We start from the raw sequence: 19567 nt of genomic DNA, 5'->3' as shown, positions 1-19567 counted from the left end.
TATCGCAAGTTACGGTGCTCGCATTCACAGTGCACTGTATTCAGTATCCTCATGACTCAACAACGGCGCAGCGCCGAAACGTAGATTGGACTCGGAATATGGAAGGCTCGCTATCCCTACGGTGGACCAAAAGCTCCCTGTATCCTGGTCGCCTGAAGCGAAGAATCATAGACTAAAACTAGATAAGAACGAGATATCTCTAAGACAGCTTTTAAAACTTTAGGTCACAACAATAAGGCTTGGTTTCATGGTTGATAAATTGAGTAATACCCACAAAGAAACGATATAGTTCTTCAAACGACAAAGAATATGGCCAGAATAAGAGCAATGGCTTTGGCAAAAACAAAGAAATTCAAGAAAGACAGAATTTACCCAAACTACTGTCACTAACATCTTTGTTTAGAAGGTAAAATCAGGTCGATGACACAAAGCGCACAAAGACAAAAACATATTTCATTATCAGTTTACGTTCAACATAAACTCAATGGAGGGTTCCCAGCTAGGTGCAGGTATATCCCGGTATACCAGTGACCGACTCAGAGATTATTCCTCCGGGTGGGTTACACCCCTTTTTACCGTTGTAATCGTAAAAGCGCCCTACATACTGAATCAGCGATAGACATAAAATGGTGGATTGTTGTTGTTTTCACCTACCGTCAGCACACTGGCAGTATGTTTCGGAGAGACCGCAACGAGGGAGAGCACTATGATATCAGTCAGCGAATGTATCTCATGACATCAAACAAGGCACACATCATGGTCTTTGGGTATATTCATACAAGGGATAGCAACCACTGGCAACGCCGCGAGACCCCAGGCCGCTATTTGGCGTGTCTTGGCCTTCGGTAGTAGGGGCCGCCAGGGCTCCACAAATGATTGCAATGATCGTGGACATAATAGAGAGCTTCATTTTAGTGAAGAAATCGGTGCTTTCCGGTGTATCGAGAACAGTGTAGTTAATATATAGTGTATGAATTCCATGGGATAATAAGGCAGCAAGGGATATAGCTGGACTATATATCTTTGATTACTCAAAGGTCGAATAAACAAAGGGATTGAGCTAGCACTGTACAAACAGATGGTGCCATAGATGAATACCTTTTTGCTCAGCAAATAGAAAAATAGATGAATAGGCCATCGCGTGATACGCTGTTATTGTCTGGAAATAGTTAACAATAGTATTGGTGCTATCTGGAAAGAAAGGCAAAGAAAATGGAAGAGACTTCGGACAACGACAAAGCATAGGCTTCAAAGCCTTGCATCGTCTGATACTATTTACGCATCTAGAACTAAATTCTGAAGACAACCTACTTTGTCAAAACAGACATAATTGCAAGGAGGCAAGTAATTGTCTACTTAGTACCTCTGCATGCGGTGTGTACTTTGACTTCGAAATATGTCCAGGTATGGGTCTCAACCAGTGAAGTCTACTATACGCGTGGATTAGTGACCTTGTCAAACAATGAGCGCACTATAGCCAATTGAATAGCTTGAAGTGGCACACTATTTATGTGTTAAATAAGTCCATGTTCAAGAAATACGATGTGTTGGAGTGGTACCAGAAACTATGGCGCTATCACATGACCTATCTTTGTAACGTATTGTCCCGCTGGGAGGCAGTCGTGTTCAACTCTCGGGACATCTTCCCATTCCAACCCACATACATTGAAGTAAGCTTCGTTGGCGTCCATAATGCTCACATCATGTTATACTTGCCGGCGTAGGCATGTCGAATGTCAAATGACCCTACCACCGTGCAAGAAGTGCCTAAAGGCAGGTCTAGAGTGCCTGCAAAAAAGACCCCTCCGTTGGGTCGACGGGCCGGCTTTTCGGAATAAATTGCGAACTTCACAAGGCCATCGCTTATATCAACCCAGCACCTTCAACAAAGCTACTGACGAGGTATCTTCTATTTGTGATTCTGGCTTGGCAGCACCAACTTTCGAAGCCATAGCCCCTGACGAAAGGAACGGACAGTCAACCGTTTCGCACAATAGAGGTCACAGCAGCATCCACATAAGCATTCCACCTAGCTTGAAGGATCCCGCTTTTGACAGCCTGGATGATGCTTCCATATATTACTTGAATTACTGTCAGTGTGCTCAAGCAAATGCGATGTGATCCACACCTAATGACATAGTCAGATAGCAGATGTGTGTGCAAGTTGTTTGTCATGTTCGACAGTCAGCGAAACCCTTTGAGGCAACTCATTCCGGCAGCGTTGGCTAATCCAATCTTGACTGCTTCGGTCATGGCTTTATCAGCGCGCCACATGGCAAACGGCCAGCAACTAGATTGTGAAAGGCAAGATAAAGACCACGCGACGCGCTTTCAGTCGCATCCTGATGGTTTGATGTACAAACAAAAGGCCATACGCGGGTTAATCCAGGCGCTCAACGATCCAGTACCGAAGTCGCGAGACGTTCTGGTTCTGAGTGCGTTCATATTGATCTTCCTCGATCTCTTGGAATCGGGGCGCGACCAGTGGAAATCCCACCTTGGTGGCATCAAGCAACTTGTTCATGACATGCATACTGCGGGAACTTCACAGAATCTAGAAGCAACCATTGAAGGCATGCGGGAATTTATTCTGGGGCAAATCTACCTGTAAGGCTCTAGTATCAAACCATAGGATGGAATGTGCCGTTTTGACATGTTGTCCGTTCCAGTATTGAAACGCTTGGCGCTACATTTTCCGGTCGCAAAGTATTGTCCGGGGCGGATATGTCCCTCGTTGTACCGCTACAAATGAGTATTGACAGGGCCTATATCGGTTGCCCTGAGCACCTGCTATCTGCTGTTCGATTCTTCTCGGCAGCCAGGGACCGCTTAGCTGACCCAAGACACCTTGATACGCCTGAGACATACTCTTTGCTACAGTCAGTCACAAGTATGCTTAACTCTACCAACCTCTTCGATTGCTACGGTTGGGCGAACCAGACTCTACGAGTCTCATACCTCACTCCAACAACACAGAATGTACTGTCGCTGGAACATGTAGCCCAGGCTTATAAATCTGCAATACTGATCTACGGATGGCGCATCTGTGATGCGCTAACTGGAAACAATACTCCATTGAGTGACTTGGTAACCGGCCTGGTCCACGAGGTTCACATATTGAGGAGGGATAAAGCGCTATTTAAGTGCATACTATGGCCCCTTTTCATTGCAGGGTTGGAGTCAGAAGACCAAGCCCAAAGGAGCCAAATCAGAGAATTTCTGGACAGCTTTCGGTTCGAAACCAAATGCATCAATGTGATAAATGCGGTAACAATCCTAGAGAGGTTTTGGGTTGACCCATCGGAGGTGGAAGACGCCTCATGCAGCTGGATTTTTCGAATGGGCCAGGTAGAAGGTGATTGGCTACTAATCTAAATGCGCGAGCTGCACTACAGTTTTACGATATGAGACGTGCCATTTTGGCCATTGGTGGTCAACAAAAGCTGGAAGAAACGCCTTGTGCCTTCAAGAAGATGATCACAGTGATGGAGACAACGGAAAGAAAATCGGACATCAGCGCGACATGACCCGCTGGAGGCTATCTAGCCATTGGTTACATTCCGGAAGCCCCACTCCAAAAGACTGCCTAATCGAGTAATCCAAATCAGTGGGGGGTGCCGATTCCGCTGCCCCAGGCCTGCAACATTGTGAACCAGATAGACCAGCAGGACGCCACGTCGAAATACTACCCAAAGGAGTTAAATCGCGACGACGAGATGACGCAAATACCAGCGGGGTCTGAGCAGGATACAATAATCCAGCCCTGCGCTGTAGGATATATAAAGGTCTACTTCGACATTCCGCCATTGAAATGAACAGCTCTTCAAACAGGACAGCCACTCCTCTTCTAATCCGCCTAGCACTAAGCCATCATCATCTCCTATAATTAAACGAAATGTGCAACGACGAAATAAAAGCCAACGGCTGGTCCAGCATGCCCGCCAATGCCGGTGCCATATTTACGGACCAATCCTTCATCGAAAGGGCAGAAGCCATGCAGCTCGATACAATCATATTCCCCTTCGACGATCCTGTCGTTTCAAAGACCTGGGAATACGCCAGGGCTGTTCTTCACCCCCAGACCTTGAACCATTCCATGAGGGTCTACTTCTACGGTATGTCTATAGTTAACACATCAAAATATATATACTCACTACGTCATATAACGGCAGGAATGGTAATCACCACCCAGCAATTCCCCGAAATAGCAGCATCCCTCAACCCAGTCACCTGGGCTCTGACCTGCCTCCTCCACGACATCGGCACTGCGGAGGAGAACCTAACTGCAACGCGCATGTCATTCGATATCTACGGCGGTATCAAGGCCCTCCATGTGCTGAAGGAGTTTGGTGCCACTGCGGACCAGGCCGAGGCCGTTGCTGAGGCGATCATTCGACATGAGGATATGGGCGTCGATGGAACTATTACGTATTTCGGTCAGCTCATTCAGTTGGCTACTACATATGATAATACGGGAGTTCATCCGCATGTGAAGAGTTTTGAGGGCTTGGTGCATCAGACAACTCGCAAACAGATCAATGAGGCGTATCCGCGGTTGAAGTGGTGTGAATTTTTCTCGGGGGTGATTAGGAAGGAAGAGGCGATCAAGCCTTGGTGTCATTCGACCCATTTGGTGGACTTTGATAGGGAGATAGAAGAGAATACGCTTATGAGGGAGTGGGAGTAATGGTCTTACGGCGGGACTTGGTTACGCTACGATATGCCGTCTCTAGAATGAAATTGTGATACAAGGAAATATCGTGAGATATGCAGATGCTACGGCTATTCTCTCAAGGCAATAATCATGGAACAACAAGTACAGGAAGCCTCTTACCTCCACCACCAAACGTAATGCTTCGGACAACCATCATAGCCCGTCGAGCGGACGCCAGACCTTCATCCAGCGCTACAGTCACGTCAGTCATTTTTCCGTGGGATTCATGCCTCCAGAACATACCTTGTCATACGGCTCATTTGAATTCACGAATCTGAGATCAGTAGCCAACCGAATTCTCCTTTCAGGGTCCTTGTTCTTGCAGCTAGCATGCACCAGGAAGGGGTCGTGGAAGATCACATCCCCGGCTTCATATTCGGTGATCAACCACTTGCGCTTGGCATTTTCGCCATACGCGACTGTATCACGACTGAGAAAACCTCCATCATTCATGTTCTTATTGAACGCCGAGACACGCTCCTCATCAGTCAGATTTGCTGCATTCCGTGCGAATTCTTCCTCGGTCTGTCGACCGATATCGACCGATTTCTCAAGGTACATCAGCCCGCTACCCTCAAGCGAAACATCTCCGATCGGGACCCACGCTGTAAGGCTGGTGGGCGGACCCGCGCGAAGGTACATTTGATCGAAGTGAACAGGAGTCAACTCGCTATCGGGCACAAAGGCACGAAGCATTGTCCGCTGCAGCATCGTGATGTCTTTCCATTCCGTGAGTTTGCGGATGAAGTCACGGAGTTCGGTACTCTCGCACAATTGAAGATAAAATCGCTCCTCGTGCGCCTTGATCATCAGCTCCACATACTTATCCGACTCGTAGTCATCCTTCAGGCCGAAAAGTCGCCGCAGGTTTCCCGGGGGTAGGTACTTGCGACTATCTTTGTCACTGAAGATTCCATCGACGGGGTCTGTTCCTTCTCTGAGAAGACCGGAGGGCTCCATGTAGGAGAAATAGCTCCTGCGGCATTCCAGTACTTGGTCCCGTGGGAGCAGATTCTTGACCTAGATCTGGATTGGTATGGGAGCCATGATGATGAAAAAGAGGGACTTACGAATAGATACCCATCACGAATAAGTCTCTCTCGCATGACCTCAATGGGCGTGTCTTTCGATGTGGGCTGGAGGTATCCAATCTTCTCCGGCAGCATGGGCCCAAAGTTGGATTCGAGCTTGAGATTCTTGGGATCTGTGGGATAGTATTCTCCGTATCTGTCATCTGGAGGTAGTTTGCAATCGCTTGCTACGAGACGAGCGGAGGTAAAGACCTCGGATTCACAAAGAGTCGTTGTTGACATCTTGTAGTAGGATAAAAGGATAGCTGACGATGGCTGCACTTCGTTACAATCAGGCAGAATAAATCAAGTGAGGAGATTGAATCAGAGAAAATGTCAGGAACTTGATGCCGTGGATGGCTTCTCCTTGATATAGGGCAAACCATCGCTCGACAAGACCAACAGACCTACAGCCGTCTATTGCCGACCTGGGAAACCCCGCATCTGTCCCGCACTTCTACAGCCGACGCCTCTCTCATCCCCATTCTGTCTCTGATCTGAATTCGATTAATCCGTCCAACGGTCATGACTAGAAGTACCGGCGCAAGGCTCTACCGGGCATGTCTTCGTTGTCGACAACGGAAAACGAAATGTGATTTGTAGGTACTACCCATATCCCACACCGTTCATTCCTTCTCACATCGACCATCCCAGGAAATATACGGAAGAGGGAACCCATGCGCCATGCTCAAAGTGCAACCTGGAAGGCCACCAATGCATGCCAGCCACCTCCCGAAGAGGAGGTGACTACTCTCGATTTCGGGGTCGTCGTCGGGGAAACACCGAGACGCAGACCCCGAGGTCCAGTGAGCAGAGTGAAACCAAGACAGAACTAAAACCGAATGCCCGGCAGGCGGAAACGGTGGGCGTGGACAATGATACCCTTTTCCGTGGGGGTGTCCGGAATCCCTTAGAAGCTCTTCAAATCCTTGCTCAGACAGCTGCTACTGTGGGGGAAGATGACAGTATACCTTCGCCCGAGAGGCTCCCTCAAAGATCGGATGACACAGGGCGTGAGGTGGTGAAGTCTGTACCTTCTAAGCCTCACAACCAACCTAGGGCATCGATAATGGCCACAGAGATCGTCAAGGAGGGAGTCATCGACGCAGTCGACATTGAACCCCTGGTACAATAGTATGTCCCGGTCTCATGGCTATAGTGCCTGCACTAACACATAGGATACAACAAGCTATACCATAAACTATCATCCTTATTTTCCTATCGTGTCCAGCAGTCTATTATACACAGAAGACCCCGAGCACCAATGGGCTACTGAGACGTTTCTCCTTACCTCCGTCCTTACAATAGCCACTCAGAACAGGCCGGATCAGAAACATCTTCACACCCGGATCAGGGGGTATATCGATAAATTAATCCTCCGTGTCACCCTTGGTGCTCGGAGCGTGCGACATGTTGGAACTGTTGAAGGCTTGCTACTTCTAGCTGAGTGGATGCCTCATCTAATGCTTTCCCAGGATCAGCCTTACAGCAATAACTCGGAGCAAAGCAATGCATATGACGAAGACTGCGTGGCATGGAACCTGATAGGCCTTGCAGTCAGACAGGCATACTTATTACATTTAGACACACAATCCTTTCCTTTTGAGGTGGAATCCGAGCCACTTAGTATGCGCTGCCGGAGACGACTGGCGTGGATATGTATGCGATCCCGACCTCAGATATCATGACTCAACATAACGACTAACTGTTTTAGTTACTTATCTCGCCGACCGGCAAATATCAATCCAAATGGGCCAAGCATTCTGGTCCCGCGGACCTAGTCTGTCGACCCGATTCCGCACCCAAGATTACCCATCCCTCCAACCGGAGATCACTGGCGGAACGGATTACGCATCCTTTGTCCAGGCTCAAGTAGAACTAACAACTATCTTCGGAAACACCCACGACATTCTGTACGCATTAAAGTCGCGCACCCTACAGATAATGCTCGCTGGCGACTACCCCAAATACCTCGACGATTCCGCTAAAGCAATGGAGATGTGGAAGGGAACCTGGTCAAACGTCGACATTCCCCCGTCCCTGCGCTGTCTCCTCACCCTACAATATCAGTACTTACAACTATATGTCAACGCTTTCGCATTCCAAGCCGTTCTATATCGCTCCTCTAAAGCCCTCACCAATACGAGTCATGACGACAACGCACCCTTATTCCCAGACGGAGTCATGGCCAGTGCCGATGCTCGCCATATCTACGCAGCCATCAGCGCAGCCAGAGATTTACTCCAAACATTCGTCGAAGAGATAACCCCATCCGATATTGTGAAGTTCCTTCCCGTTCGCTATTACCTGTGAGCCTTCCCCCTTACTCCTCCAGATGACAATCCACTAACAATGTAGCTACGAAATTTACGCCTCCGTCTTCCTCTTCAAAGCTTACTCCGTCGGAGCCATCCCTCCCGACGAATCCCAAACATACTTCAACTTAACCCGACAATTCATTTCTATGCTCAAAGCTACCGCTACAAGTCAAAAGCATATCGCCCATCGCTACGCAAAACTACTAGGTCAGCTATGGTGTCATGGGAAGGTTACTCCCGAGTTGCACCAGGGTGGTGCCATCCAAGAGGACGAATATACCACTCTCCAGGAGGACGCAGCTGGCGCGCCTGCAAATCCTGACGGTTTTTTACAGCCAGTCAACGTGGATACTGATTTGATGGATGTGTTTTCGGGTTCTTTGCCGCTGGATCTGGGCCGCTCTTGGGATTCCGAATTTTATGATGAGACGCTGTTTTCCAGTTTGCCGTTCTTTCGTGGGTTTCGGGACTTGGAGGGTGATTATGTTGCGTGAGGCAAGCTTCCTGGGGGTGCAATGTACTCGTTCTAGCAGTTGTGTGTCTTTGACGGACTGCCTGTATGGATTTCAGATCGTGATCAGCTCACCGCAGCCTAAATGAGGAATTGAATCATGGATAAAATTGTCGTTAATGATAGTTTATTATTTCATTTAGTGGTTGTAAGTGCCAGAGTGAGTATTCCCAATGCCATGATTCATACGTCTTATACTAAGTACCACATTGCTGATGCCATCCAAAACATATAACTACCAGTAACCAAAGAGCTTCAAGTAGTCCTTGACCAGTTTAGCTCTGCTCTTATACACCTCATCCGGCTTGGCATCGGCTACTGGATCGTCACGGTACAATCCTCGCCCGCCGACAGCTGCACAGAAGCCAAAAAATGCAATCAACGTCTCTGCTCCCTCCATATCTTGAGGCCTGACTACCTCTGCCATGTGCAAGGCCTCGTATAGATTCTTCGCTATGTTATAGTGGCATTGCGCACCCATGCCGTCATTGTAGTAGGCATAGTTGTCAAGATCTCTCAGATCGACGTCCACGTCTCCATCTGGAAATCCTTCTAGGATGCATCGGGACATGGCACGGCTGTCCTTATCAAAGGGAAATAATAGCGCGCCATGTAGGCTGTTGTAGGAGTGGATGAACTCCTCCAGGGGATGACTGAGAGAAGCATAATTCCAGTTGAGGATGTAGGATATGATCGGTGTTTGATCTGGTCTTTCTGAGATAAGAAAATTCCCAAGTTCTAGAGTCTTATGTTAGCTGAAGGGTTCAGGGACTGGTTATGGCTCAGGGGGGGGGGGGGGGGTGCTTACCGATCCTGTTCAGGGTGAATGTTGGGCGATACTCGGGTATCTCAGCCACTACATCTGTAACAGACTGCTCAACGAAATTTTCAAGCTTCCTTCTCAACTCTGGGCTCCTTCTCCATCCGTCGATATCTGGTCGCTTTTCCGCCCTTCTCAAATCTCGCCGCAGTAACTCTGTGAGGTAAGTACCTAATTTGCCAAACGGACCGCCGACGCCGTTCATTAGGGTCTCGCCAGAGCGAACATATCCTTCCTTTGAAAATCTAAAACCCCCGTATCCCTGACATATAGCCATATGATCATAGTCTTGAAAGAGCTTGTGTAGTGTCGCAATCTGTCCCAAAATCTCGCCTTGGTGTTCCGAAGACATTTGATAAAACGACTGACTCAGTGGGGCATCCCCGGGTGGATGAGAGCTATGGATAATCCATGCCTTGTTATGTTCATCATCGCTTCCATCGCTCCATGCATATACCTCCGGCACAGTGCGGAGAAAGACGGTGTTGTAAAGAATCGTTCGCGCCGTGTACATAGCAGCGACCTTGTTCTCCGCCCAGCGCCTCTTGTCCATGTTTTGCTCAGAAATTTTGAACTGTATGATTACTTGCTTCGTTCCTGATGGCATGCGTGCCACTCCAGGCTGTTTAGGAGTGTCGCGTATGTTCCACATAGTATGGAGGAAGTAGACTTCATAAGAGATGGTGTTTGCGTTGTAGTCAAGAATGGGAGCGCGCTCCACTCCGTCAACGGTGATACCAAATGTCTTTTCTACCAATTCTCTGGCGCGAGCATCGAGCCTGGATGCTCCGGTATTAGATGAAGGGGGTGAAGGTGGGAAGGTAGATCCGGCCATAGTGAGCAACTTCTGTCGACTGTAAATTAGTGAAGTATGCCAATTATGTTGATAATGACTGCGATGAGTGTGATGAGGAGGATGGCCAAAGTTCCTGGGGTTGCTGTTGAGGCACTATTTAAGAACAATGGAACGGGTGACATAGGAATTATCATCATATTTAAACTTCACTTGCTTCGACAGGGTAAACTATCGTATATGAAAAGAATGTATCAAACTAAAAAGAAGTGTTGATTTGAGAGGAAAAGATGGCAAGCCATAGGGACATGCCTCCTCAGGCAATGTTTTCTCTTGGGGTATAGAGTATGGCCGTGATGTTTTGGGAGTTCTATACTCAACATTCTCCCAAAGGTGGCAGGTACCGGTCTCGCCGACCAATATAGAAGGTTTGTCCCAGACCTCGCTGGGTATTTCGTGAACTCTTTGTGGCCTGCAAATGTTATTCTTTCGTTCATCCATAAAATCATAGTAGAAGCCTAGTTGACAGGCATCATTCCCGTCCACTGTAAGCTTTTCGACGCCCTGTCGTAAATGCCACAACTTTTCGATGGAAATTCCCCGATGGCTCAGGCAAATTGTTTCGCCGAAACCGAGTCATGATTCCAGCTCTGACTATCTTCGTCTCAGTAACTTGTTATCACATCATAAAGAAGTGTGATATTAATGCCATCTGTTTGGTTCAAGTCGAGAATAACTTCGAATGTCTTCGATTGGCAAGTTACTCCAGGACCTCAATTGAAAGAAGATTTACTGTCAATGAGTTGACTTATACCATTTCAATGTGGGCGCAATGGCGTAAGCTGACCGGATATACCTGAGACAGGAACACTAAAAGTTTAAGCACCTTCGCTAAGGTTCGCCGCTTTATTCCAATACCGGTCTTTCTAATGAACACGACTAATAAAACTTTAAGATAGCTCATGCATGGCCCCGAATATACCCCCACAGGCGGAAGGCACATGCCTTAGCGGCAAGCAAAATTCCGTGTTACCACGGACAAGTGATGCCACGTTCGCTTCACATTATACGTGGACTGATAATGCTATGGATAGACATGAGTTTGATTATGGCTAGACTACCACGTGACAAATTCTAGAGTTCCAGAATAGCAAAAGCCTAACTTTTGATCCCCATCCTGACAAGAATTGTCAAGTATGCCATGTAGACAACACCTAGCAGTTGTGCTCAGCCCATGGTCAGCATACGGCGAAACAGGGAGACCGATCCGAATTATGGTACACTGTAGCTTCTCAGCATCACACACAACAACTGTAGTGGAGATAGTGGGGTGTGTTGTGATGATGGGGATTCTTGCCATCGGAGTGCGAGATGCACTCTGTGTGAGGGGATAATTTGTAGTATCTTAGTCACTCTTCTGCCTAGCCATGCTGCGGGGAGATCAATCTTCACATGGCAATCCTTCTCAAGCAATACCGAGAAGCTCGTTGGTCCAGCTGGGTGCCATGGCGTTGGCAGAGAGGATAGCTCCCAAGTCAAGCGAATCACGGAACGAGCATCGGCAATTGGGAGCTGGGGGCCTCGGTTCGGGATGCAGGAGTAGCAGCAATAGCAGCAGCTAGACCCTTATATAATGGACAGGAGCGCCGCTAACAGACGGGCCAGACGCAGGAGACCGGCAGTGATGGAGGTCAGTCAACTACCGCCGATCCACCAGATGGAGCCCTCACATTGGTTGACACTCCGGGGACCCCGCGCTACCCCAACATTCTCCCCGGACTAGTCTGCCTTAGGCTGGTCCCTTATCATTGATCCTCATCAAACTCGCCAGCCAGCAAACGCGCGGCCATGAATCCACTCGCGCTTCCGGACAAGTCATCCCCGATCGACTTGGGCCCCCCTGGTGGGGTGGGTTAAATCCCCAGTTGCCTGCTGCTCCTCGTGGGCTATCGTACGATCGTGAAGCCTGTCTCCCAAACGCATCGTGCCACCCTGCAGCACCCCATCTAGCCATCCAATGTCCAGCATGTCGCTCGAAGACTCCTCCAAGTCGCGATCGGACTACATTGAAAAGACCGAATTGGGCGATCTGGCCACGGAATTACCTGGGAGTACCCTTTCAGAGCCGCACAAGGCATACCTGCTACAGCGACATGGCACGTTAGATCTGGATCCGGTCCCTAGTATGGACCCTGCGGATCCGTACAATTGGCCCCTCCTGAAGGTGAGGAATCACATCTCCGTCGAAATTATTAACGGTAACTAACGAGTCAGAAAATTATCAACCTCCTTCTAGTCGCCTTCCACGCATGTATGGGCACTTTTACCGCCGCAGCCGTCATCCCAGCCTACGAAGAAATTGCCGAAGATGTGGGTGTCTCTCTGCAGCGAACAAGCTATCTGACCTCCCTCCAAATCGCCATTCTCGGTGGTGCTCCTCTTTTCTGGAAGCCACTTTCCCAGCGCTACGGACGCCGTCCTATCTTCCTCCTCTCGTTGATCCTCAGCTGCGTCTGCAATATTGGCTGTGCTAAGAGTCCGGATTATGCGTCCATGGCAGCATGTCGTGCCTTGGTGGCCTTTTTCATCTCCCCGGCTATGGCGATTGGCAGTGCTGTTGTCACGGAGACATTCTTTAAGCGCGAACGAGCACAATATATGGGTATCTGGGCGGTGATGGTCACTCTGGGAGTGCCTGTGGGCCCTTTGATTTTCGGTTTTGTGGCTCAACGTGTAGGGTATCAGTGGATTTACTGGACTCTGGCTATTGTAAGCATCGGTGCTGCAACATGTAGGGGGACTAAAATTAACAATGGATTTTCTAGACCAACGCCGTCCAATTCATCCTCTACGTATTCTTCGGCCCCGAAACACGATACATCGGCACCGACTTGCACGCCTCCTCGGCCTTCAAGCACCAATACCTCTCCATTCGACGCATCGACCCCACCCCCTTCCAACTCGCCGAGTTCTACCATCCCCTCACCCTCATCACTAACATTCCCGTCCTCATCGCCTCTGCCGCCTACGCCATGGTCTTCCTCTTCGCGTCCGTCATGAATTCCGTCGAGGTGCCCCAACTGCTACAGTCGAAGTTTGAGCTCAACGCTGAACAACTTGGGTTGCAATTTCTGGGTCTTATTATTGGTTCGCTGCTGGGTGAACAGCTCGGTGGTGTTCTGTCGGACACTTGGATGAATCTCCGCGCAAAGCGGACCGGTCACAAGCCCGATCCCGAGTACCGTTTGTGGCTCAGCTATATCGGATACTTGCTTACTATTGCGGGGGTGGTGGTGTTCCTGGTCTGCACGGAGAACGCACAGACCGGGAAATGGAGTGTCAGCCCGATCATCGGCACAGGGATTGGAGCGTTCGGGAACCAGGTTGTCACTACGGTGTTGATCACATACGCGGTCGATTCGTACCCGGCTGATTCAGGGAGCGTGGGTGTATTCATCAACTTTATCCGGTCTACATGGGGGTTCATTGGACCATTCTGGTATGTCGTCCATGTATATTGCAATTGACTACCTCCTAACAGTTATTAGGTTCCCCGATATGTTCGATACTGTGGGCATTGCAAAGAGTTCAGGGGTGGTGACGGCGTTGCTGATGGGCGTGAGCTTTATCCCTACAGTGATCTTGCAGTGGCGGGGGAGCAAGTGGAGGAGTGCTTAATTCATATGCCATAGATCACATTATATACATTAGTATGATAACGAAGTGAGGTTCGATCAATCAATCACTCCTAACATAGACTCTTTCCCTCTATGCTATTATAGTAAAGCTTCCATCACATCTATCACCACATTACCACCCAACCCTCCTCCTCTAGCTCCCAAAGTATACTCAATTGACCGTATTCAAACATTGACTCCTGACCAAACCCCCTTCCCCATCCCTTCCAACCCTACTAGTCTGCACCGGCATCATCCCACAATCATCCAACACCCACGTCAAGATCCTGACCACCTCCCCCTCCGTAACCCCCTCATTCACCCCCAACTCCACCGCCCGGATCCACGGCGACGCCCCAAAGCACATATTACACATCAACTTTCGTCTCTCCCAACAGACCTTCTCCACCATGAAGCTCGTCCGAAACGCCGATGAGTTCGAGACCAGGATGCAGTCCCGGGGTGTTTTGGCGTCCAACTCACCCATTATGTCGATCTTGAGCGGGAGGTGTTCCGGTACGCATTCGATCACGAGCCACGCGTCGCTGACTGCGGGGGTTATGTCCGCGGAGGAGAAGGGATGGATTTGGCCTGCTGGGCGGGAAATCAAGGGAAAGGTCGTGTAGTGTGGGAGGTTCTCGGTTATGTATTGTTGGGCGGAGTGCAAGGCTCCTTGGCTTGGGTCGTGGAGGTGGACGGTGTGACCCGCTGCGGAGAAGATGCAGGCGATGCGGCGGCCTAAGTTGCCAGCGCCTAGGATGGCTAGGGGTCGGGTGTAGATTGTGGGTGGGGTGTAGGGGATGGTTGGGAGGTCGTCGATGTGGTCGGTGGGTAGGGTTAGAGTTGTGGTGTTGGGGTCGGTGGGTGGTGTGGCTGGGTTGGTTGTGTCTAGGTTTGTGAGGGACATTATAGTGGTTGGTATTAATGTATATTCCAGTGTAATGAGGAGAGATATATTTAGGGGGGGTGGTTAGCTAGTATAGTTGTCTATATATGAAGCAGTACCCTAAGCCACGACCGGTTTCTATCTCGGGCGAAAGCAGGATCTAATCCCCGGGAAGATATGATATATGAACACCGTCGGGGTTCATTGTCAGTATTATGCAGAGGCAACGTGGAGGGGATGAATTGTTCCTTGATGAGGAATATCCCAGATGACATCATGGTCAGTGATCCTCTAAGGTGATGCCTGATTGGGATATAGATTGGAGGTGAGAGTTCGGATCGGGGATATGGTTCCATGTGGTGGCTGGCCTTTTGAACAGCTGTTGGCAGCACTATCCTATGACAGGGAATTGGAAAATTTTAACCTGGCCAGAGTCTACCCAGACAGGGTTTGCAGATCTGGAAGTGTAAAGCCTAATTGGGTTGTTGGGATCATGCAACGCGAGAGTATGACGGGTATCAGTACTATGCACTTCAGCCTGTCTCGGGAACACGAGGGACCTGCTATGGGTGGAAGTACTCATATGAGAGACTGAAGCTGTCATATCCTGTATTTGGTGTTGGATCGTTAAGGAGCTTGCGTTGAGAGCGACGTGCGGCGCTGCCTGGAACTTCCGAGGCTTATATTCCCACCAATCAATGAAGCTTATATCAAAATGGGAACAGTGAGAATGATTCTCTGCCTACCAGGGACTGCGTGGGTAATCCGTGGTCAGAAGTAGGTAGAGGAATTGCAGATGAGAAAATCTGACTGTGTGGTTCACAGCGGCATTTATCATCGACTGACATCCATTGACCTGAACGTGGGTTTATGTTTGCAGCTCAAGTCCAGCATCGTCCTATGTGACAACACAATCTGCTAATACCCCCAAGCAGTTCAGCTTTGCTGCTCAACGGCTATCGACATCTAACAGCTAATATCGTCCGGCACATTCTCACAATCAGAGCTGGTCTTCCCTCCACTGACATCCACATCCGTCCAAGTCCAGTCTGTGCAACTGTCCGATCCGCAGACAATATAGATATTCGTACCCGAGCTCTCTACACTCCCCTGCACATTGTCAAGGACAAAGTCCTCAATGGTAATGCCATCAGTCGGGGATTCGCTCGTATCGTCATAGTTCTGCTCCACCACAATACCGTAGTCGGTGATATCGGACAGGGTTATCTCCTTGTAAGTAACCTCGCTTACCGACCCAGTGTCGCCGTAGATGGTCTTGATGCGCACTCCTATACCCTGCTTAGCATGTGATCGCACCGAACAACAACCTTAATACAAAACCTACCGTTCTGAGAGCTCTTGATCTCCGAGTCGTAGAAGGTCACGTTCTTCACGGTGTTGTCACTGCGACCACCAACGGAACCGATCGACAGCCCGTGGCCACCGGAGCAGACGCCTCCCGAGAAGTAAATGTTCTGTTCCATCAGTGCCACATCCATAGTCTGAAGGAGAGTATACCCACCTCGCCTGAGTTCACCGCCACACAGTCATCTTGGTTGTATACATTTGCGCCCGTGATGGTGATGTACGTACTATCACCAATATCGAAACCATCAGTGTTTGCTGCCTCGCCATCATCGCCATCCGAGTTGTCAATGGTGATGTCCTCCATAGTGAGATAGGTCGATCCATCGATGCTGAACACCTGCACCGGCGAGTTCTGGATGTAAATCCCGCTGATCGTGGACGAGGTCAGATCGTGGGCGTAGAAGAACTTGGGCTTCGTCTTGCCACCATTGCTGCCCTCACCGTCCCACCAACGACTGCCGTCACCGTTGAGATAGGCGCCGTCGGCTCCGGTGACAGTGATGTCAGTTCCGGAGACGGAGACAAGGGGTCCGCTCCATTCCTCGTAACCAAACGTGGTTTCGCCTTCGAAGATGACCTGTCCACGTTAATTGTGAGAATCGCGCGTCGAGGAACAGTAACTTACGTGAGTCCCATCATTCAGATCGGTCAAATCCAAAGTGGTACCTGAGGGCACTGCCACATCGGAGAGCACAATGGTGGAGCATGAGGTCTTGGACTTGCTGGCCGAAGAGGCCCCCTCGGACCCGGAGAATGTGCACGATGTTGCGCGCTTTGCCAAATCATCGAGTTTAGGAGCAGGAGTCACCAGGGGATCGGCAACGGGGCTCGCACTGACCAGTGCCGCCCAGAGCGTTAGGATGATCACCGAACTAGAAGTCACCATTTTGAAGACGCCGCAGATCAAAGTTTAAGACAAGCTTTTAGTTAATGTCTTGGTACCTCTTGGAGTTTCTTGGCTGGCAGTAGGTGCTCATTTTATACTCCTTGCATCTGTCATCGGGTCATCTCTGCTATCTCTGTGGTGGAATATCTCCCTGGTTCCTGTGGACGGCACTTCGCATCTCCGACGGAAGAACTGCCGTAGCGCGCGGGACAATGTGATAGTTCCTGCAGCAGTTCTGCACGGTTCTTCTCCCCACGGAGCGCCACACTATATTTCCCGTGCCTGACGCGCAATTCCTGTAGTGAACCTCATCCGGTTACCCGGGGCGTGCAGCAATGAGTGGTGGGAAATTCTGATCGGTCACTGTACCTGAGGCAGCCATCATGGCAGCATAGTGCTTGTGAGGGGTCTATGTTCCGATGGGGTCGGCAGTCGGACGCCGGGATCATCTCTGAAGAATCAATGATGATCGTGGTAGGCTTGTTGCAGGAAGAGTAGCGGTTTGCGAGCCTTCAAGGGTGTCATCACACGGTCTCATACAAGTCAGGCCATATTGTAGCTTTGGTGCATAACTGTGACCGTATTAAACTGCATTATTGACTGACTGGGCCTATCTGCGACATAGCTGACATCTCCCTGTCATGCAGGCGACCATGGGGGTGCAGTTAGACCAGAGGCAGATGGTGTTTGGCAATCCAATTTTTGGAGAACACTGGTCGTGATGAACAGACACCACAGGGGTAGCCAGACATTCCATATGACCTGAGAAACTGGAATTATGAAGATTCGTATGCTGATTTGGTCAAAGAAAAAGGGGTTTCACAGACATTATCTGACTCCGTCCTAATTACCAGGAGCCTTAGCAGACGCGCATGGCAATTTCGGACCTAGTTGGCCTCACTGTCGAATGTTGCCCCGTTAACAGCACATGAATGACTTCCCTGGTCTGTTGCCTGACATCATATGGAGCCATGACTAAAACAAGCTATTCTCATTCCGTCGATCAATCAGTTAATCAATCAATGATTGATACCCCCTTGCTGATGGCCCAAGAGGGACTGATTGATAAGGCGCGATAAGACAGCGATAAGATAGAACGATCGGCCTCTTCCGCGACCGGGACTGCCCGATGCCGATGGAGGCGTGGGGAATGCGACAGCTATTTAACCATTGTCAATTGCTCGCAATTGTGCTAGAATCCGGATCGCTTCTGAAAGATTTGCACAATGGCTCCTACAGTTCGCTCACTACCTCCGCCTCCAGGCTCCGATATTGATTTCGGAGCCATTGTCGAGAATATTAACCTCGAGAACTTGACCGGTAGGATCAGCTAATTGCGATGCCATTGGAACCGTTGCTGATACTTGTTAGATGACGACTTCGGCGTCATTCGCAGAGCGCTGTACGAGAACCTCGTGGTGGTGGTGAAAAACCAACACCACCTCTCTCCGAAAGCACAATACGAGCTTACCCGTCGATTCGACCCGGCCGCCTCGCAGTACGGCCACGGAAAGACCCTTGATGCGAAACGGAGCATTCTGCATCCCGACCTTAAGACCGTTCCTCATCAGCCTCAGGTCCAGGTGATCGGCCATGGTTTCGTGGAGGCTTACGAGGGCCTCACCAATATTCAGCTGAAACACCCCCACCATCGTACATTCCACCGCGACGCTATTCCCGACGAGGAGGACTATGATTTCACCCGCTTCTACCGCTGGCACATCGATGCAGCCCTGTATGATTTTTACCCACCTAATGTCACGACTTTGTTGGCAGTGCGCGTCCCCAAGGGCCGGAGACAGACATTGCGGTATGACGACGGATCAAACGAGACGCTGGATGTGCCTTTGGGAACGACGGCATTTGTTAGCGGCGAAAGAATGTTTGAGATGCTCTCAGACGAGGACAAGCAGTTTGCGCTTACGAGTCGTGTGGAATATGCGCCCCACCCGTATGTTTAGCCACTCTTGTCATAATCGCGAAGCCTGCTGACATGAACAGTTACATCTGGATGAGTTCCGCTCGTGCTCTTCCCACCGGTCTCGGTCTCTACTCCGAGGACAAGGAACTCCCTTTGCCTGACCTACCTCCTATCGACGAATCTAAAATCCAAATCTTGCCCATGGTATGGAAGAACCCCTTGACGGGCAAGCCTGCCCTTCAAATCCACCCGTCTGCGGTGCGCAAAATCCACCGCAAAGATGGCACCGTGATTGATGATTTGGCTCGCGTGCGAGAGATTGTGTACAAACTGCAGCGCCCAGCGATCAGCCCCCCTCATGTGTATCCGCATGACTGGGAGGAGGGTGATCTGGTACTGTTCAACAATCGGGGAGTTATCCACTCGGTCGTTGGGGCGTTTGGCAAGGACGAGGTGCGGTTGTTCCGGCAGTGCAACCTGGCGGCGGGAGAGGCGCCACTGGCGTATGAGGCATAATCAATAGACTTATATAAATTAATGATATTAATCTCACGACTCTCGAAAATCTCGCTTCATTTTCATACTTGTGCCTCTGGTGGAGGT

The 19567-nt window shown here is 49.7% G+C and overlaps 10 protein-coding genes across 10 annotated transcripts; 5 read left to right on the top strand and 5 right to left on the bottom strand.

The window, feature by feature from the left end:
* Positions 1-416: 416 nt before the first annotated feature.
* Positions 417-967, bottom strand: BO85DRAFT_445719 (uncharacterized protein). Its single transcript, XM_025659335.1, has 3 exons — positions 780-967; positions 655-704; positions 417-597 (listed from the first exon to the last, which is right to left on the bottom strand). Exons 1-3 carry the CDS (start codon positions 908-910, stop codon positions 500-502), a joined length of 279 nt encoding a protein of 92 aa, XP_025520228.1. The 5' UTR covers positions 911-967; the 3' UTR covers positions 417-499.
* A 688-nt stretch (positions 968-1655) lies between these two features.
* Positions 1656-3635, top strand: BO85DRAFT_131112 (Zn(II)2Cys6 transcription factor). The gene is made up of 3 exons (XM_025653988.1): positions 1656-2092; positions 2145-2607; positions 2670-3635. The coding sequence occupies exons 1-3, from the start codon at positions 1693-1695 to the stop codon at positions 3373-3375; spliced, it is 1569 nt and encodes a 522-aa protein (XP_025520227.1). The 5' UTR covers positions 1656-1692; the 3' UTR covers positions 3376-3635.
* A 260-nt stretch (positions 3636-3895) lies between these two features.
* On the top strand, positions 3896-4687 carry BO85DRAFT_363148 (putative cyanamide hydratase; the record flags this gene model as incomplete). The annotated part of the gene is made up of 2 exons (XM_025655648.1): positions 3896-4115; positions 4173-4687. The coding sequence occupies 2 exons, from the start codon at positions 3896-3898 to the stop codon at positions 4685-4687; spliced, it is 735 nt and encodes a 244-aa protein (XP_025520226.1).
* A 180-nt stretch (positions 4688-4867) lies between these two features.
* On the bottom strand, positions 4868-6027 carry BO85DRAFT_502090 (phytanoyl-CoA dioxygenase family protein; the record flags this gene model as incomplete). The annotated part of the gene is made up of 3 exons (XM_025664189.1): positions 4868-4906; positions 4958-5734; positions 5785-6027. 3 exons carry the CDS (start codon positions 6025-6027, stop codon positions 4868-4870), a joined length of 1059 nt encoding a protein of 352 aa, XP_025520225.1.
* A 947-nt stretch (positions 6028-6974) lies between these two features.
* On the top strand, positions 6975-8596 carry BO85DRAFT_362893 (fungal specific transcription factor domain-containing protein; the record flags this gene model as incomplete). Its single annotated transcript, XM_025655643.1, has 3 exons — positions 6975-7443; positions 7499-8093; positions 8143-8596. Coding segments are annotated over 3 exons (1518 nt in total), but the record flags the coding sequence as incomplete, so codon positions are not given.
* A 252-nt stretch (positions 8597-8848) lies between these two features.
* Positions 8849-10268, bottom strand: BO85DRAFT_484311 (uncharacterized protein; the record flags this gene model as incomplete). Its single annotated transcript, XM_025663230.1, has 2 exons — positions 8849-9351; positions 9422-10268. The coding sequence occupies 2 exons, from the start codon at positions 10266-10268 to the stop codon at positions 8849-8851; spliced, it is 1350 nt and encodes a 449-aa protein (XP_025520223.1).
* A 1634-nt stretch (positions 10269-11902) lies between these two features.
* On the top strand, positions 11903-13968 carry BO85DRAFT_445717 (MFS multidrug transporter). Its single transcript, XM_025659334.1, has 4 exons — positions 11903-12450; positions 12501-12995; positions 13052-13725; positions 13775-13968. Exons 1-4 carry the CDS (start codon positions 12253-12255, stop codon positions 13902-13904), a joined length of 1497 nt encoding a protein of 498 aa, XP_025520222.1. The 5' UTR covers positions 11903-12252; the 3' UTR covers positions 13905-13968.
* Positions 13969-14075: 107 nt separating this feature from the next.
* Positions 14076-14810, bottom strand: BO85DRAFT_434913 (NAD(P)-binding protein; the record flags this gene model as incomplete). The annotated part of the gene is made up of 1 exon (XM_025658491.1): positions 14076-14810. The coding sequence occupies one exon, from the start codon at positions 14808-14810 to the stop codon at positions 14076-14078; it is 735 nt and encodes a 244-aa protein (XP_025520221.1).
* An 820-nt stretch (positions 14811-15630) lies between these two features.
* BO85DRAFT_389749 (glycoside hydrolase family 28 protein) lies at positions 15631-17043 on the bottom strand (the record flags this gene model as incomplete). The annotated part of the gene is made up of 4 exons (XM_025656750.1): positions 15631-16078; positions 16135-16264; positions 16312-16734; positions 16783-17043. 4 exons carry the CDS (start codon positions 17041-17043, stop codon positions 15756-15758), a joined length of 1137 nt encoding a protein of 378 aa, XP_025520220.1. The 3' UTR covers positions 15631-15755.
* A 1218-nt stretch (positions 17044-18261) lies between these two features.
* On the top strand, positions 18262-19504 carry BO85DRAFT_445716 (TauD/TfdA family dioxygenase). The gene is made up of 3 exons (XM_025659333.1): positions 18262-18363; positions 18415-18994; positions 19045-19504. The coding sequence occupies exons 1-3, from the start codon at positions 18270-18272 to the stop codon at positions 19478-19480; spliced, it is 1110 nt and encodes a 369-aa protein (XP_025520219.1). The 5' UTR covers positions 18262-18269; the 3' UTR covers positions 19481-19504.
* The last annotated feature ends 63 nt before the right edge of the window (positions 19505-19567 follow it).

The sequence above is a fragment of the Aspergillus piperis genome (genome assembly GCF_003184755.1).
Source record: "Aspergillus piperis CBS 112811 unplaced genomic scaffold BO85scaffold_2, whole genome shotgun sequence".
In the NCBI taxonomy this organism is placed as follows: Eukaryota; Fungi; Ascomycota; class Eurotiomycetes; order Eurotiales; family Aspergillaceae; genus Aspergillus; species Aspergillus piperis.
The sequence above is the reverse complement of the archived record's forward strand: the minus strand, read 5'-3'. Positions and strand labels throughout refer to the sequence as shown.

Excerpts from the sequence above, each read along its gene's own strand:
- BO85DRAFT_445719 (XM_025659335.1), bottom strand. The coding sequence starts at position 910 with ATGAAGCTCTCTATTATGTCCACGATCATTGCAATCATTTGTGGAGCC. Across the intron at positions 705-779 it reads GCCAGTGGTTGCTATCCCTT|TGCTCTCCCTCGTTGCGGTC; the intron begins GTATGAATATAC and ends CTGATATCATAG. Across the intron at positions 598-654 it reads ATACTGCCAGTGTGCTGACG|GGCGCTTTTACGATTACAAC; the intron begins GTAGGTGAAAAC and ends TTCAGTATGTAG.
- BO85DRAFT_131112 (XM_025653988.1), top strand. The coding sequence starts at position 1,693 with ATGCTCACATCATGTTATACTTGCCGGCGTAGGCATGTCGAATGTCAA. Across the intron at positions 2,093-2,144 it reads CATATATTACTTGAATTACT|ATAGCAGATGTGTGTGCAAG; the intron begins GTCAGTGTGCTC and ends TGACATAGTCAG. Across the intron at positions 2,608-2,669 it reads ATTCTGGGGCAAATCTACCT|TATTGAAACGCTTGGCGCTA; the intron begins GTAAGGCTCTAG and ends TGTCCGTTCCAG.
- BO85DRAFT_445717 (XM_025659334.1), top strand. The coding sequence starts at position 12,253 with ATGTCGCTCGAAGACTCCTCCAAGTCGCGATCGGACTACATTGAAAAG. Across the intron at positions 12,451-12,500 it reads ACAATTGGCCCCTCCTGAAG|AAAATTATCAACCTCCTTCT; the intron begins GTGAGGAATCAC and ends CTAACGAGTCAG. Across the intron at positions 12,996-13,051 it reads TTTACTGGACTCTGGCTATT|ACCAACGCCGTCCAATTCAT; the intron begins GTAAGCATCGGT and ends TGGATTTTCTAG.
- BO85DRAFT_445716 (XM_025659333.1), top strand. The coding sequence starts at position 18,270 with ATGGCTCCTACAGTTCGCTCACTACCTCCGCCTCCAGGCTCCGATATT. Across the intron at positions 18,364-18,414 it reads TAACCTCGAGAACTTGACCG|ATGACGACTTCGGCGTCATT; the intron begins GTAGGATCAGCT and ends GATACTTGTTAG. Across the intron at positions 18,995-19,044 it reads GTGGAATATGCGCCCCACCC|TTACATCTGGATGAGTTCCG; the intron begins GTATGTTTAGCC and ends TGACATGAACAG.